At 46.2% G+C, this 18,143-nt stretch overlaps 1 protein-coding gene across 3 annotated transcripts in view; it reads left to right on the top strand.

Annotated features, from left to right (window-relative positions):
- Nucleotides 1–383: 383 nt before the first annotated feature.
- The window catches only part of RIPOR3 (RIPOR family member 3), a 41,444-nt gene continuing 23,684 nt past the window's right edge, over nucleotides 384–18,143 (top strand). Inside the window, exons 1-2 of one of the 3 annotated variants that reach the window (XM_062505262.1) lie at nucleotides 384–501; nucleotides 17,494–17,622. In XM_062505262.1, coding sequence (XP_062361246.1) covers nucleotides 17,522–17,622 — 101 coding nt within the window. In that variant the 5' untranslated portion in view covers nucleotides 384–501; nucleotides 17,494–17,521. Of the gene's footprint in view, nucleotides 502–14,437; nucleotides 14,546–17,493; nucleotides 17,623–18,143 lie in introns of those variants that run through there. The other 2 variants (XM_062505265.1, XM_062505263.1) reach the window with 2 other exon arrangements.

The following is an 18,143-nucleotide window of genomic DNA, read 5'->3' on the forward strand; positions in this document are numbered from 1 at the left end:
CGGTGTCCTGCGAGCTCTGCCGGGCTGCGGCTGCCCCCGGCGCTGTGGGACCCGCGCTGGAGCAGCTGGAGCGAGCAGAGGGCGCCTGGGATGCTCCCGATGAACAGCAGAGGGTCCGGGCCGTGACCGCCCGCTCGGCATGTGCTGGAGAGAGGAGCGATCCCAGCCCCCTGCCAGCACCAGGGGGGTCGGAGGGGGAGCGAGGGAGGGAGGGAGGGAGGGAGGGAGGGAAGGAAGGAGGGAGGGAGGGAGAAGGGAAGCAGCGAGCGGGACGGAGCCCTCGGCATCCAGCGGCAAACGAGCGCTCCGGAGCCGCGGCTTCCTGGAAGCGGAGCCCGGCTGGGCGGCGATAAGCGGCGATAAGCGGCGATAAGCAAAGGCTCTCGGGGCCCTCCCGACCGCCCGGACCCGCCGCGACAGCCGCGACAGCCGCGACAGCAGCCACGGCAGCGGAGCCGAGCCGCGCTCCGCGCCCGCCGGGCTGAGCGCAGGTGGGCACAGGTAGGGGCACACCTGGGCACGGAGCGGGGCTCGGGGCACCGGCAGGGGACAGTCACCTACCGGGGATACGGACCCCCGAGCCGGGACTCGGCCACCTGCGGGGGGATATGGTCACTTCTGGGGGGATACGGTCACCTTTGGAGGGATACGGTCACCTTTGGAGGGATGCAGTCACCTGCGGGGCAGGTGAGCATCTGTAAGTGAGCAAGCCTCAAAGGATGCCAGCATCCAGCATTCCTGCGGAGGCTCGGGAGCTTTTTATCCGGAGTTAAGGCATTCCCGGCGGGAAACACCCCGGAACACCCCGGCAGGAGTGCACCCGGCTGGAGCAGGTGGAACAGTAAGAGGAGCAGGATGAGGTTTCTGCCGTCCTGCAGAGTTTGCCTTTTGGGGGTGTTGTTGTATGAGCTGTATATTTTATGTTGTTTGAGATGTATATTTTAGTTAACTCTTTTTGTCTGTGCAAAGATTCCATCTTATTTATTTCTGTTTTTTATTTTTTTTTCTTATTCGTGTAAATAGAAGTTGTGGTTTTGGGTCACAGCCCAGTTACATTTTGATTCAGACAGAGTTTAATTTCCCCCTTTAAAAAGTGTTTTAAATAAGTTGGGCCATATGGAAGTAGAGTTGTTCATCAACCAAAGAAACTTGAAGGAATTTGAAAAATAAGGTTATAAATTTCTGGAGCCATTTCTTTAGTATTGAACCAACACCAGTACTCAAACTCCTGATTCAGTCATTTCCTTTGTTGGGATCAAGACTTAATCCGTCCATACCTACCTGTGTTTTCACAGCTGCAAAATGAGAGCTACACCTATTGATGAGGTGCTTTACTTTTTTTTTTTTTTTTTCGAAAGCCCTTAATTAAAAACAAGAAAAGCAGAGGAAGATCATTTGCATGGGTAGTAAACAGTGCAAAATATGTGTGAGGGAATATTGCGTGTTGAGTGGAGAGGCACACCTGAGAGATGCTGTGGCTAAAGGAGTGTGCAGTGAGAAAATCCCTCTCTGCTGGATTCCTGCGTCATGCACTTCATCCCTTCCCTGCTGCAGCTCAGAATCCTGCCCAGGGAATGACACAAGCACCACGTGCAGGAAAAGCTGCACAAACCCTGCCAGGATGGGCTGGAGCTGTGGTGGAGTGGCAGAACCTGGCAGAATTCTCCAGTCAGAGCCTGGATACCCCTGGAGGAGTGAAAGGCTTCCCTGGGGGGGCAGGTCCTGCATCCTGAGCCGGGGCTCCATCCCGGGGCTCAGGGGAGCAGGGGGTCTGGCAGCAGCATGGAGCAGAGACAGGCCAAGCAGGGAGTTATGTCATGGGCTCCCCAGGGGCCGGGGGAAGGATGGGATGGTTTCCTTCTGTCAGGACAAAGAGCAGCTGCTCAGCTGCTCTGCAGTGCTCTCCCCAGCCCTGGGGTCCTGAGGAGCAATCCGGGCTGGGATCTGGGATCCTGTAACACCACATTCACTGGCACTTTATTCACTTTAATGTCACTTTGTTCCCTTCCGCAGCCAATTCCTTCACAAATCCTCCTTTGCCTTATCCCCCTAAAGAGTCTGAGAAGTGGAATAAAGCCACTCTGGTGAGAAAGGGAAACCAGGCTCAGTCTGTGGGGAAAGTTCTGATCCTCACGTGTCACACTCACAGGAGTGACAATGTGGGGTTACAGAGCAGCAGAGGTTCTGGCTATAGAAAGTTATCCAAGATAAAGCAAGGGAGGGGGAACTGTCTTGGAAGGGTTATTAATTTGCTCCATTTGGATGAAATAAATAGAAATACTGGAAATGAAGGAGATAATTTGTGTAAAATAGTAGGTGTAATATTATTTAAATCTAAGACTTGATCTTAGCCAAAAGGCTGAGAAGGAGGGAACAGACAAAGAGTTGAATTATCCAGACTGTTGTTGGCCAGCACTGGAGTTTGGAAGGTGATTGGCTGGTGACAATCCAGAATTACAGACAGCGAGTCGTGCAGAGGACATCAGCCAGCCTTGAATGGCTACAGGTGCTCAGGGCCCTGGCTCCAATTCCCATCCTCAGATGCTGCCTCCGGAAGCACAAAAGAGACTTACATATTTATGAAATACCAGGTTTTATCCACAGTTTTTTTTCAGCTTTTCCATTTCTGTTGCCAGTTTGTTCTCCCTGAGGACAGACTGCTTTAAACCAGAATGTCTTCAAAGACAGAATGCCTGAAAACAACAATTTTTATTCCATTCAACTTTTTAGGGCAAAATCTTGGTTTTCAGACAGACAAGGCATTTCATCACCAGTAATTTAGATCAGAACACTAAGATGATATTGTCATTAATACAGAGATATCCTAAGTGTAGTTAGCAAACAGATTTTTATATAACTGCTCTAGATGTGAATTTAGCTGTTTCAAATTAAATAATAAAACTATTTAATGGAGAACATATGCAATTATTATTGGGACAGTAACTGTGTCAGTGACATTTTATTGCTCATCAGATATGTTCTTTCCATGAATCCATCTCTGATCTGCTTGATGAAGTAGCAAAAGTTTACTTCCATTATTTCCATAATGTGAAATCTAATGGTCCTCAAGAAACTGCATGTTCTGGGAGGATTTTTTTTAACTGAAAGGGTGGTCAGGCATTGGAACTGCCCAGGGAGGTTTGGATCGCCATCCCTGGAGGTGTCCCAGGAATTCCTGGAGGTGACACTCAGAGCTCTGGGCTGGGGACAGGGTGGGGATGGGACACAGCTTGAACTCGATCTTCTGGGAGGGTTTTTCCAATTTTAATGATTCTGTGGTTCTGGGAGGCGTAAGCTGAGTTTTACAGACACTTGAGGTGTTTTGGGCTCCTGATGTGCGAAATGGTGACAGTGCAGCAGTGTTTGTGCAGTGCTGGGAGATCAGAAATCGTTGCTCCATTACATAGGGAGAGTCATGATTAGGGAATGAACCTTGTTCCTCTTGGCTGGATAATTTATTTATTTCACACAGTAGGAACAGCAGTAGCAAAGCACTCATCCTTTTATTTAAAAAAAACAAAAACAAACCCTGGCTTAGGGACTGTGTTTGCCATGAGAGTTCTCTCTAGCCATTGCTGAAATGTTCTAAAACTTGCAGTTTTCAGCTATGCACAAATACCCACGGCTGATGTTGTGTGTGCCTGGCAGGGCAGGAGGGCTGACCTGCTCCCATGTGTGTGCACAAATCTCTGCTTCAAGTTCCTGCAGCCAGAACAACAACATAACTTTCTTCTTTCAGGATAGTTCATGTTCTGGCCCAGAACTACAGCACCAGATGTGTTGCCACAGAAACCATTTAAAGGGAGAAGGAATTGTGAGCAAATTGTCTTTCTTGTGGAAAATGTTTAGAGCCTCTCCTTGGTTGCCCTGTTTCTATCTATGCGTGTGCACAGCAGAGAATAAGGGACAATTTTGCTTTTGTTTTGTACATCTGCTAGTGGTTTAAAATTCTCTATATAGGGTCGAATATTGAAAAATATTCTATTATGGGCATGACTTACTTACCTCAGAGACATTTTTTATTAAATCCTGATTCATTTTTAGAAACTTTTTTTTCCTTCAAAAATGTGCTGTGTGCTAGCTGATTTACTTACCTCCACTCGCAAAATGCTTTAGAAAATATTTTCAGTCACAGTTGTTTCTGTGGAAGTAAAAAAACTTTTGAGTTTATGAAGTTATCCCAGATTTTGATGCTGAGAATTAGGATCACATTCTCTTTACTACAACTGACATGCTGATGAAAAGAGGGAATGTTTACAGGAAATATTTTGATTTATCTTCCCTAGGAAGCCTTAAAGTAGCCCAAGCCCTTGATTTTAGCTCGCATTTCTTTTTCTCAGAACAGTGGATGCTCTATTCAACACACTCTTTCCTCTACTCTTATGAAAATATTTTTCTGAACAAAATGCAATATGAATTACTTTAATATGTCCTTTTGAGCTTTTTGACCACAGCACAGCATCTTTACCCTAGAGGTTTGCATTCTGTTTGGGGAGACTAAGGACAGGACCAGGAAGGTCCCAGCCTTGGCCAAATTTTAAAAAGGCCACAATGCACACATGAAGAGCTTTGTTTCCACAGCTCTTTGTGCTTCATGTTTTTGGGAGGTCTTTGTCCCTGCACATTTTGAAATACTGCTGGCTGTGGAACTGAAAGAGCCATAACTGGTTTATCTTACCAAAAACCAAAGTGAAGTTTGGGTCTCTTTGGAGTGATGGAAAGATTTTGCCACGAGCAGTTGTTTGCATGATGCTGCCCATGATTTGGGAGGGAATGGACACCCAGGGTTATCCTGAGAATCCTCCTGTCCTTATTTGTGTGTTTAGTATTCCACTCTGTGAGATTTATGAATCTATTTTCTTATAGCCAGACTTTCAAATGCCCCTGAGTCTGGAAATACACCATTTATTCCCTTTTTTAAACTCATTATTATACAAATCTGAGATCTTCCCTTTGCCTTTGATGAAAATTGTCTATAACAGAAGTACACCCAGGTATTCCCGAGTCAGGAGCAGTTGCTTATGCTTTAGAAAGCAGTTTTACCTTATTCCAAATGTCCTGCCTGAGCTCTGGATTGAAATCTCTGGAGCTAGGCTGCATGCCACATCCCACACTGGAGTTCTGGCAGCTCCACAGGCATCTACATCACCCAACAAGATCTGCCAGGCCGATAAGAAACTCATTTCTCTCTTGCATTCCTTCTCCAGGCACAACTCCAGCCCTGGGTGTGGAAGGAATGCAGAGCTGGGCCTGGAGCTTGTGTCTGCACAGGTTAGAAAGGAACTTGCAGTGTGAAATGTGGCTCAGAATCTGCATCCCTCTGTGCCTGGGACACCACAGCCATTTGCATCCAGGTCTGTGCTCTCTGGGGTGGGACCAGCCCCTGTGTTTGCAGGCTGATCCAAAGGTGCCCTTAATGAGTTCCCATCTCTGTTTGATCCCATGCATCAGCTCGGTGTCTCCTTGGGCAGCAGAGCTTTCCCAGACAGGCATTGGAAACTGGAAATGTAGGTCCTTGTGATTTTCTTAAAAACCTCCTTTGGGCCTGAAATGTCTTGTGCTTGGTTTCAATCCAGTATTGACTAAGACTGGAAAGTGTGAATAATGTCAGTTCAGCTGTATTTGAGTTATTCAGATGAATTTTAAAACTATGTACTTTCCACTTACATTTTTCCATGATTCTCTGCACTTACATAACCTCTGTTTTATCATTGAAATTGCCACAGACTTGAAGAGGGAAATACAATTTTCTAATACTGGGCCTGAACAGATAAACAGGGAAGCAATTCCAAGACCTCGGTGTGCTTTAAAATCTGAATGTTTGCTGCTTTAATGCTGAAATAAATGAATAGATTTGTACTTTTACTAGAGCAGAGGAAACACCGCCTCAATAACCTTCATTTTCCCTGGATTTCTGAAATGTTTCCATTACATAATAGAAATCTTACAGAAGGAGTTCAGAAGATTTTGCGGATTATAAGGAAGGATTTTGTTTGATGAGATCTGTAAAGTTAAAACGGGGTTTTCCAAAGGAATATTCCAAATGCAGCTGTTGGAGCAATCATTGCAGTCCAGTGCATGGATCTGGCCGAGACTTGATCTGTACAGAAAGTTCATTGGCTTTTCTGAAGTTCTGAAGGTTTGTAGCAAGTTAGAGGCTGGTTTTGTACAAAGGCAGAGCAGAGAAGAGCATTTCCATCGGATGGATCACGTGTGGAGATGCCTGGGCTTGGGTCCTTCAGGAGCACCCAGGTTTGGTGTAAATGTAAATTCGCATTTCTTGGTGCTGTTAGTGCAGCACCAAGTGCCCAGGCTGGATGGAAATGTGTCCCTGCTGTCTGAAATGGAGCCCCAGCCTGATGGGGAAGGTGAGGCTCCCTCTGGAGAGCCCTGGCACACAGAAATGTTCCTCTGGTCAGGCACAACAAGCACGGAGACAATGGAAGTGTCCTTTGTGTAACTCTGCTGAGGTCACTGCAGCTCCTTCCTAATTCCACCGAGGCCAGAGTGGTGCCTCTCCCTTTTTTCTGACAGCTTCACATGCCAATGTGTTGTGCAACAACGTCATTTGTTAACAAACAAATAAGAATTTAAATAACCTTAGAAAATCAGTGCGGGGCATCCCAGCTGCCTGCAAACAAACAGCAGAAGTGCAAAATATTTAAGTAGCAATGCAAAGTATCTCAAAATTGCTTGGGCTTGAGTTCTTCAAGAACAAAACCACAATTGTAAGGAGAACATGCTCTGCAGGAGAAGGCTTTGGATGAGAGCACACACTACATCCTCTGGCAAGGTCTCCAGTTCAGACAGAATTTCTGTGCTTTTTCCCCAGAGCTGCACTAACACTGATGAATCTTCTCCCCATGTGTGTGTGCATGAATTTAACTACTTTTAGTTTCATTCAAAGCAGTAAAGGAGGTTACTTTGACCTGTAATTGTCAAATTATGTTTACAATGCAGTAAAACTGTATCTTCCTGTAAAATATCTCTCTTGAGGAAGCCAAGTCATGTGCAGCAAAACTCCAGGTTTCTGTTAGAACCTCGAATGCACCGCCTGCCCTTGCTCCTGTAGTTGTGTCAGAGTCTGGATTTAATCCTGGCTCTGCATTAGGCTATTGCTGGAATCACTTATCTATATGTTTTGTATCTGCATGGCCATTTCTGAATTTTGAAGATAAGGAAGGTCCCTGCTCTGGGCATTGTCCATGGCAGCTCTGCAGAGGATCACCAGTGGGAGCTCAGAAGATCACTGCTCCATAGATGCTGAGTAAACCAGTCCAAGGTCTAAGAAAAACTCCTTGTGATGCTGAAAAATAGGAAACACTAAGCAGATGTGTTAGTTGCAGTAAAAGCTTTGGGTCCTCGGGGAGCAAACAGTTGGGTTCAGAGTCTTTGAAGAAGTCTGACACAGAGAGCTGATTGATTTTTTTTGTGCACAAAGCTGAAATGCATTTCCATGAGTGACTCTTGCCGTGTTTGTTGATGGTATTCATAACATTTCAAGGGACCTTAAATTACATTAGCCTTTGGCCTAAAGGCTGAAGTGGTTTCATCTTGACTGATCCTGCTGAGCAACTTCTGCTTAGCACTTCCAGTTGTGTCTGCCTTTTCTTTCCAGTGAGCAGCTTGGGCTGGGTGTTCTGGGGGCCCTGACATTTCCAGGAATTTGCTATCTCTGGCAGAGGCCTCCTCACTGTCAGTCATTGATAAGTGGGAAAGTAAAAACATGTTGCTGGTGAGACAGTGCCCCTTCAGTGGCTGAGCACCAGTCTGATTCCACTGCACACCGTGGTCCTCCAGAGAAAAATTCTTCTACCAGTCATTAATTTTTAAAATTGTCTTTTTAATTTTTGTAATAACCTATCTGCTTCTTGCTGCCTTTTAATGTATGTTTTAATGTTTTAGTGGTTTTTTCTTGTTTACAAATTTCTGTCACGTTAGAGCCATCACTTCCTAGCCTTGCAGGAAATACTTCTGAAATAAGTGTGGCAACTATTTAACTTCTATTGAATATAACAAGGGAGTTTTCACATGACCAAACAGATTCTTTCTATTTGCTGCCTGTGAAATACTTGAATTAAATAGCAAAAACAAGAACCCAGGGCTGAAGGAAGGGTGTTTGGAGAGGCCAAGGCAGATGTCACTCAGTTCCTCTGATGGAAGCACAGCCACTCTCCTTTGGAGATTGATGCCAGAACTGGTTTTGTGAGCCCTCCCTGCCAGACTTGCAGGAAAACAACTGCTCAAGAAAAACCACTTGAAACAGCCCTTGCTAGGATGTCTTCTTCTGGCTGGAGGAGATTTAAGGGACACTCCAGGATGCAGCAGCCACTGTAGGTTTTTCTTTTATTTAGTTTTTTTTTTCTGGTAGTGTTTCCTGGGCCCAGAAGTCAGTACACAAGTCTGCCTCCTCTGATTTTATAACCTTCCAGAGAGGGTTGCAGTAATTCTGTTTAGGCTTGAAACAATCCAAAGCTGTCTCCTAGGCAGGGCCAGACTGACTAAACTTGACTATCTGGTTTAAAAGTAAATGTAGGCCAGTTTAGACTGCATTTTCCTCAGTTGCTCGCTGCACCATTTGTATCCTAATACACATTTGTCTTTCAGCTGTTTCCAAAGTCATCTCCTTTTGAATGTTTAATATCAAAGAACCAATTAGTTCCATTTTGTTTTCTTTGGGTAGTTTGCAATTAAACATTCTTTCAAGTGGGCTTTATTTAGCTAATTCCATCACAAAAATAAGCTCTAAGGGAATGAAGAGAAGTTCAAGCTAGCCAATGTTTATTTTTATTATTAATAATTTATATTATGGGAGTCCCCAGGGGAACTAGGGCCCCACTAAACCCAGTTTCCTCTGCATGTAATGACTGAGTCTCACAAGGCTTTATCCAGCAGAAGATTCCTTTTTGCTGCTGTGGCTCAGTGCAAGGGACCTGCTCCACACTGCAGGGAAGGGACTGATGAAGAACACACAAAAACAAATGGAGAATCATTGTTTTAAAGCAGCTTAAGCTAGGCACCAGAGGGAGAATCTGATGCATCTTTTCTAAAGAAGAAAAAAAAGCCACACTGATGTATTTTTTCAGTTTGAGTGCCAAATCACGACCTCCAAGGTCTTGTTGATCATCTCTGAAGTGGTGGCAATGCTCCCAGTGACTCTGATGGGAACAAGACTGGGCAGAGAAGTGATGCTCCTAAAAACCTTATCTCTTTCTGAATTAGTAGCAGAGGACTCTTCATATTTTTAAAACACACTGATGGGCAAAGTTAGTTTAGAAGTGTTCTTGTTTAGTCAGATTTCTATCAGAAGTGATGGTTTTCACAGCATCTGATCCTCAGGAATTGGTGTGCTTTATGTTTTACAGAAGCCTTGGGAGGAGTAATTTAGAGTCTGCTGAATGCAAAATGACCCAGGGCCAGCCCCTGGGTTTCTGTAAATGGTGGAACAGAGTCAGAGCAGCTCCCATCACATCACGGGGGGATCCTTCTCCCTGGGGGCTCCCTGGGGGGGTTCAGGGTAGAAGGGATTTTGGGATGAGCAGGGCTGTGGGGTGCAGGTGCCTCCAAGCAAGTGCAGCACTGCAGATTCTCCTCCTCCCTTTCCTTCTGTGGAAGCATCAGGCTCTGCAGCACTCTCCATAATTCCAAAGGCAAGTCCTAGACAGGAGTTTTCCTGACCATATCCCTGTCCTCATTAGCTCAGTTTAAAGGGGGTGAGACATCTGGTTCCAAGTACAGCTGTGTGGTTAGGATGGAGGGCTTTTTCTCTCCACAGAAAAATCACTAAATCTGGCCATTTAAGACACAGATTTTATAGGAGCTAGAGCTGGGCTGTGCAAAGTTCACCTCATTAAAAACAAGCCCAAACCAAATAAAAGCAGAGAATAACAGCGTAAAAAATGTGGGCCATGAATGTGTATTAGAAACTTGTAAGAAGTGAAAGGAAAAGTACAGATATACACACATACATGCAAAGTTCTTGGTTTTTTTCCACAAGTAAATATTTGGCTTTAAAGCACAAACCTTTTGTCCCTTCTATTTCTCTCTTCTATGAAATTGTATATATTTTTCTCTTTTTCCAGTGTTCTTGGGGATACTTATCCTAACTTAGCAACTTCTTTATTTCTAGGGCACAAGATTATCTTGGTAACGTTTGTGGGAACAAACCATGGCTGCCCCAGAAGTGGGCTGGGTGTCTCAGTTCTTAGTAAAGGGACAATTTTCCTGGTCAGACAGGTCAATGCCACAGGGTTTGTCCCACTTCAGAAGCACCAGGATATTGTGATTCACAGAATTCAGTTTTGAAGATAACAAATTACATCCCCCAAGCTGTTGGACGTCAGATTCCACTCTTGCTGGAAGTTTGTCATCTGATTTGGTTAAATACCCTTCTCAGTGTAATAATCAAAGCATTTATCTGTCCGTCATGGTGCTGCTATTGAAACTTAGCCTTGGGACTTTCCACAACCCTGAGGCTGAGATGAAGGAGCTCCCTTATGTCCTAATTAACCTGGAGATGGGCTCCATGAGAAGGCTGGCTGGAGACATGATCACACTGACAAGTGTGCTTGTAACACACATCCAGGCTCGGGCTGGGGAGAGCAGGGAGAATGAGCTCTGTGTTACAGAGCAGTGATCCTTGGGGCTCATAATTAACGAGGAGGAATCTCCCAAGGCCAGAGCTGGTGGGAATCGGTGCCTTGCTGGCAGACAAGTTTTCCTTTGTCCCAAAAGGAGGAGCCAGCCCTTGTAAACTGCTCTGCCCCGGCTCCATCTGCTTCTCCTGGTTGGGATTTGGGTGCAGCGTCCTCCCAGCGAGGCTGAGCTGGGACTGCAGCCTGCAGAGCTGCCACATTCCTGCAGCTCTGATCCAGCCTTGCAGGGGTGCCAGCACGCTGGAAATTGAAACCAGAGGAGCAGAGAGGAGCCTGTGCTCATAAATCAGCTGGGAATGGGTGAGTTGTGCCTCCCCCAGGAGGGGAGCCAGGGTCCAGAGGGCTCCCAGCACCTGGGAGAGCTGAGACAGAATGGGGCAGCAAGGGGCCACGACATCACATCTTGGAAAATCATTTCCAGGTGATTAACTAGGTCAGGCCAGCTCCTGCTGCCGGATTCCGCTGGGAATCTGGAATAAATGGCTGATGGATTTCCTCTGGATGCGCACACTGTCACTGGGAGCAGAGCTTGGAGCTGCGTGCTGACATGGAAAGGGATTGGAAATGCAGGAACATTTGGGGTGCAGGCTTGGAAAGCGGCTCACCCTGGACTTGAAGCTTGAGTCCTGCGTTCAAAGCACCCCCAGAAATGGGGCATTCAGACCTGACCTCCAGCATGGGACAAGCACCGCCTGTGATATTCAAATTTACTGCAGCCTAGGAAGCCTGGACTCCAGAATGTCCTTTCCAGAAGCTGGCATGAAGCTACAGGAGGGCCTAATGAGTAAAGCAATAGCTTGGATCAAAGCTGTTTATCTGATTTTCTTTTAATGGCTTAAGTATGGCTAGGAGGAAAGTATGTCAGATGTGCAGTATTTAAATATATATTCAAGAGTTGAATCTCCATAGATAAAATTTGCAGAAGTACCAAAACTAGTTACACACTGAACTCCTGTCTTTCTAAATAATGCAAACTCTGAATGTAATTCTTATTAAAAATCAATTGAAGTAGCTCTCAAGAGCCTAAAGTACCTGTGAGAGTGGGATTGTACTCCTGGATCTTTTGACATTTTCAAAATACGACCTGGCAGATGTAAGTTTGGTGCAGGGTTAAGGGCCCATCTCATAATCTGTGCTACACAGGCTCAGGTCAAGGAGTTCTGTGGAACATGTGCAGCTGCACAGGGGAGCAAGAGCTTCCATCTACAGCAGAATGTGATCTAATTGCTCTTATTGCTCAATCTTAACCCAGCAGAAATGTCTGATGAATGGGTGGAAGCTGTTTGTGACCCTTCTCTCCCTTTTCACAAATCTGTTTTACCAGATAAAACTCATCTGAAGCGCACATTTCCCGTGTCTGTGTGTGCAGGGGCTCTCCCCTGTGTGCGGGGACAGCTCCAGCTCCCAGCAGCTTCTCAGCAATGACAGGCACAGGTCAGAACCCCTGCTGGAGGGAATTGCACCAAAGCTGCTCAGATTCTGCTGGGAGTTCTTGTGCTGGGAGTTCTTGCCACAGGCTGGCTTTGTCTGAAGAAAAGATCCCTATTTGTGTGTGATGTTGTGTTAAAACACCCATTTTGAGATGTATTCCAAGAACAAGGGGGCACCGTGTGTCTCCCTAATTCAAATATTTCTTCTTTTGAAAGATGTTTTTTCTTAGTTCTGCCCATAACTATATAAATAGAATGTTTGTCAAACAGCCGAACAAAACCACTTAAAAATGGAAGGGGTCTGGGTGATAAATTTGGAATGTTTATGTAGCGCAGTAGACATCGCTCCTGAGGTCAATGGTTTTCCTGAGGAATTCTGGAGAGCAGAGAATAAACTCGGAGTGTATTTTCCCAGTGGACTCAGCCTGGGGCTGTGCCAGGCGGTCACTTCACTCCTGCTTCACCCATCGGAGCCTTCATCAGAGCCTTCATCACCCTCAGGGCTGAGGCAGGACATTCTCACCTCTCATTCATCCCATGCTCTGGGTTCTTTACACGGCCGGCACTGCCGAGGTCCAGACATTTCCACCTATTCCACAGTGCATTGAAATCACAAAAACCTCACTGGCTCGGCCCCAGAGCAGCCCTGAGACTTTGGCATGCTTGTAATCCAGGCTGGTGATCTGATTTGTTCTCTTTATCAGTATCAGGAAAGACAAATGCCACTGTCTGCTTCACACCACCCCTCAGCAGCCCCCGGAAGGGTTAAATCAGTTCAATCCATTGTCCCTGTGTTTTGAAATCAGCAAGAAGAAAAATAATTGTGATTACATCAGTGTAATGGTAGGCAAACATAGACCAGTTTGCAGAATCAGTCTTAGATGAAACTTATGCTAAAGATTTTTGGTGTAATTTTGCTAGGGGTGTCTTTCCACCCATGAAGTGCTTGCAGTATATATTTCTTTCAGCTAAAACCCTGATCCTCAGGCAATTGTAGCAGAAAAACTCCTATTCTGTTAGAATTTATAAGGAATTCAGGGAAGCAGAATGAAAACCTAGCAGCTTTGCCTGACATTTTTTTTAAACAGCCGATGATTAGTTGGAATCACAGCTCATTCCTAAAGTCCAGAGAAGGTTTCTGAAGGCTCTGAATGTTCATGCATTGAATCACTGCTGCTCTTGGTGCTGTGCAGTGAAAGCCGAGTCTCAGCAGAGGTGGTGCAGAACCAGCACAGCCCAATGTCACCTTAGTTAGGCTGTCATGAAGTGAATTTTATAAAACCATGCTATAAAAGACAAATTCCAGGTGGTGTAATAAGCTTATGTGCTCTGCTGTGCACAAATCCGCCAGGGGAGTCTCCTGATAGGCACAAATCTAAGCCCCAGATTTTAGCAGGAAGGCTCCAGTCCCTCCAACAAAGTGTTGGGCTTCCCAGATACTGAATTAAGTATTGTGTTGTGGTAATACAAAATGAAATCGACTCTGGCTCCCACAGCTAGAAGATAAAATGGCTCTCTTGTCTTTCCAAGTAAAGTGAGTGTAGTATTTAGAAATGAAATTATGTATAAAAATAACAAGGGTCTAAAAGTGGAAGGCAAATTGTCATGATCACAACCACAGAGGTGAACCTCAGCCACTGAAGTTATCAACAGCTGATGTCTGTCAGTAATTGGGTTCACTTTCTCCACTGACAGGAACTGGCTTGGTTTCAGCCTGCTTTTTGTGGTGCCAGTGAGGAGCAGAGTGCCCCAGTGGTGAGGTCTGGAGCCCTGTGCAGGCTGCCAGACAAAGCTGAGGGAAGCAGGAGCTGCTGCAGCTTGTGCAGAAACACAGCCAGGAGAAAGTGTCCCCTACCCACTGGCCATCCCCAGCTGGAACGTTGCAAACTTTAGGGAAACATGAATCCCTTCCCCTAGCAAGGGCTCACCTCTCAGAGATGCTAACACAAAAACATGGCTACTAACTTAAAGCACAAAACACCAGCAGAAACATTTTGCAAGAAGTCGGTGAGTCATATTTTCCTCATAAAACTGTTGAAACCATTGTGCCCAGAAACAATTAAAGATGTGAGTAGGGCTGGAAAAGTTTAGGCATAAACACAAACAGACAGCATTATTTTGTTTGTGGAAGGTGAAGGTCATTTGGCTGGAGGAACACCCTCAGCCTCAGCGAGAGGGAGCAGAAGGTGCAGTTTGTGTGTCCTGGCTGCTCAGAGGAGCCCCAGCCCCACACCTGGTCACACCAGAGCTGGAGCACCAAAATCTGTCATGGCAAATGGACCACTGAAACAGGGACCAAACAAACCTACTCATTTCATCTGAAAAAAAAAATAATTCTGTTTTGACTTAAAGATGCACTTCTGAGACCTGAAGTGTCAATTGGACAAATCATCTGTATTCAACCATCACAGCCAGTGAGTCCCTGGCAGCTGGGAGGTGTGCCCAAGGCTCACAAGCTTGGTAAGTCCTTGTCGAGACTCTCTGGTTTTTCCAGCAGTTTGGTGTTCCAGCTGCCCCTGGCAATGGACTCCTTGATTTTGTCCTGCTGTTTTTGTGCTCTGCATATGCAGCCCCTGGCTCACTGCTGTGTTCACCTTCCTGCTTTTGGGGAAGGGTAAAAGGGAGGAAGTTCCTCTGCCCCCCCCAGGCATAATCCCTGCTTTTAGGAAAGTTGGACACACTGGCCTGCACAGCAGAGGTTACAGGTTGGAAGGCACATTTGAACTGAGCTTTTTCAGGGGTCCTTCTCTGATTTATTTCTGCCCTAAAGGAAGGGTAGAATTTGAGATGTGTCCAGATGCTTTTTCTCAGGAGCACTTGTGTAGCTCAGCACTTTTGCACAGACACTCCAGCTAGCAAACCCTCTGTTTAAACAACTGTATTTATAAGTCTTTCTTACAAAGAAAACGTTTTATTGACATGCATCTTATGGTCTTTTGCTCAGGAGTGTGAAATGAGCCGCAAGATTTCTAGGTCACAACAAAAAATCCACATGCAAGTGTGCATCAAGAGGCAGTGACTTTGCTGGCATTATTTTGAAGTGATAACCCCTTGAATGGTGCTTTTTCAAATTCTCTGCGTTCTTAGGGAGTTGGGAAGATTTGCTTGAGAGTTGCTTTTGAGAGGAGCAGTGCATTAGAGCAGGACAGGGCAGGGTCAGTGGCCTTGGGGACTGAGCTTTGGGCAGTTACAGAAAGCAAATGACCCTGGAGGGACTGAAACGTTTTTGGCCATGGCCATGTGAGGGCCATGGCATCTCTGGCTCCTACTGAATTGCAACAGTGGAAATCCAGAATTACATTTGGTTTATAAACACACATGGAAATTTGGGGCAATTTAAGAGTTTTGGGGGTCTGTACATTTCCCACATAGTCCTTCACATCTAGACTTCAGTCCCACAGATGTTACTTCAGGATCCTTCTCATAGTTTTCCGCTTTCTGTTCCCTGCCAAGGGTCTGCGTGGTTGTGTTTGTTCCATATCTGCATGCTCCAAAGGTTCTCAGTGTCAGCTGCTCTTGCACTTTGCTCCTCCCTTATACCCATGAACTGAGTTTCCCAGGTTAAAGAGCTGAAAAATAGATCCTGGGAATCTGGCTCAGCCTTGATGAGGGATGTGGTCAATAACCACAAGGCTATTCCTTTAATTTCTTCCTTTAACAGCTTGTTATGCAATTACATTTTTCGGTAAGTTGCATGCTTTCTTCAGGCTAATGATCCTTTTGATGGGGTGACAGTTCACAGACTTACAAACATCTGAAAACTAGAGGGAAGAATGGAAAATATTTTGAAACTTCAGCCGTGATATGATGCAAGTCTGAGCTCTGATTAAGGGTGTTAAGGATCTTTTCAAAGCAAGACAATGTAAGTGCTGTATGGTTTGATTAAGAGGTGGGGAAGAGGCACCTGAATTTTCCGTGTGACAGATTTCTGTGGATCCTCCTGAGGATGTGCAGCCCTGTGGGCTCTGCTGCTCTGAGCAGTGAAATTCCTGGCCTTGCCCAGCACCTCTTTGCTCACTGGAGACCTTGCAAAGAAGCTCTCTCTTGGATTTATCATTGTCACATCTTGTTCTGCAGTGTTCTGCCTGGTTTTCCCAGGTGTGTTCCTGAGCTTGGCACATAGAACAGGCAGGAGATGGGAGCTTAAACCTCAGCCCAAGGAATGACTGAGAGGCTTCTCCTGAGCAGACACGATCTGGAAATGCAGGAAAGCTTTTGTTCCTGCTTTAGGTGATGGTACCCAAAGTGTGGTCACTGGCACTAATTCCCTGTACTTGTAGAGCAGCCCAGAATTAACAAAATACTCCCAAATCCCTTTCCTCCTGGGAAGTCTTGACCCATTCAGCTCTTTGCAGACAGCCCTTACAGGCAGGGAGGAGGTTGCTCCCCAGGTTAGTGGCAGAGCCAGGAAAGAATCTTACACTGACATTTCTGGGCTTGTAGTCTGGCTAATGGTAGCCAGGCTAAAGGGATAATGTCAGGCACAAAGGCTGAGTGCAGAGCTCCTCTCCAGATCCCCTCTGATGGACTGAGTGTTCTTCAGAGCACATTCCATCATGTGGGACAAGCTTCTGCATGGAGCATTCAGAGCTCCTTCTTGGAGTAAGTACTTCTCCCTCCAAACACATCCTCCAGCTTTTTGTTATACCCAGATTTACTCACTTGTGGTGTTTACATTACACCAGCTTGAGGGGGGAAGGAAGGGAATTTTTCTGTATATGAACTGTCTGGGTGATTTTCTACAGCTGCTTTGAAGGATATGTCTGTTACTTATATTGGGACTTGGATTCTGTAGACATATGGCAGAGAACACAATTCTCCAAAAAGCAAAAGAGTTTGACTGATGGAAAACAAGAGAGCAATCCAAGAGAAACCCTGCCAGAGGAGGAGCATGAACCTGAAATTTACTGTTGAAACCAGACTTCTGCCTTGGGCTTAAGCACCGATTCCACCACTGACTGCAGTGTGGCTCTGCACAGATGCAAGGAGCTGCTTTTAGGACCTGACTGAGTCTGGAGCTAAAGTATTGTTCTGGCATCCAACCCTGGTTTGGAAATGCACAGGTTGGCCTGCACTCCTGAAGCACTGGGACAATTACAGGGTTTTTAAGAAGTCAGAAATGTAGAGAGCCTCTGAACTGAGGCTATTCTGGCTTTTGCATAGAGAGTTTGTAAAATCAATCAGAAATCGAAGAGGGCACGAGAGATTTCACTTGAGACTGTCCAATCCCTTATTAATTGCACCGTGGATGGCAACGCAGGAAACGTGAATTGCAGACAAGCCTTTTTTTCCCCAATTTATTCTGCCGTGTGCTGTTTTGACTTTCCACTTCCGTGCAGCTCATCACTCGCAGCAGCACGGGAGCTGCCGGAGGGTTTGTCCTGATGTGTTTTTGTGTTTTGTTGCAGGAGCCAGCAGACTCAGTGACTGGGAGCCATGTCGGTCAAGCTGACGTTTGTGTCCCCTGGGGACGGGGGTGGCATCAGCAGGAGCTGCTCCTTCACTGGGTTCAGCACCGTGCAGAGCAGAAAACTGGCGTAAGTGACCCTGCGCAGGGCACCTGCTCCGTGGGCACCGGCCTGGGAGGGTCCATCACCTCAGGCAGCTTTGTGCAGGTGTTGTTCCTTCACTGCACCTGAAAATGGAGTGGCCAGCAGGAGCAGGGAGCTCATTCCTGCCCTGTACTGGACACTGGTGGGGTCACACCTCGAGTGCAGTGTACAGTTCTGTCCCCTCAGTTCAGGAAGGACATGGAGGGGCTGGAGTGCATCCAGAGAAGGGTGAGGGGTCTGGAACACCAACCCTGTGAGGAAGGGCTGAGGGAGCCGGGGTTGTTCAGCCTGGAGAAAAGGAGACTCAGGGGTGACCTTATCACTCTGGAGCTCCCTGAAAGGTGCCTGTGCTCAGCGGGGTTGGTCTCTTCACCAGGCAGCGCTGACAGAACCAGAGGACACAGCCTCAAGCTGTGCCAATGGAGATATAGGTTGGATGTTAGGAAAAAGTTTTTCACTGAAAGAATAATAAAGTATTGGAATGGTTTGCCTGGGGAGGTGGTGGG

This window comes from Cinclus cinclus, chromosome 18 (assembly GCF_963662255.1).
Source record: "Cinclus cinclus chromosome 18, bCinCin1.1, whole genome shotgun sequence".
Taxonomy (NCBI): Eukaryota; Metazoa; Chordata; class Aves; order Passeriformes; family Cinclidae; genus Cinclus; species Cinclus cinclus.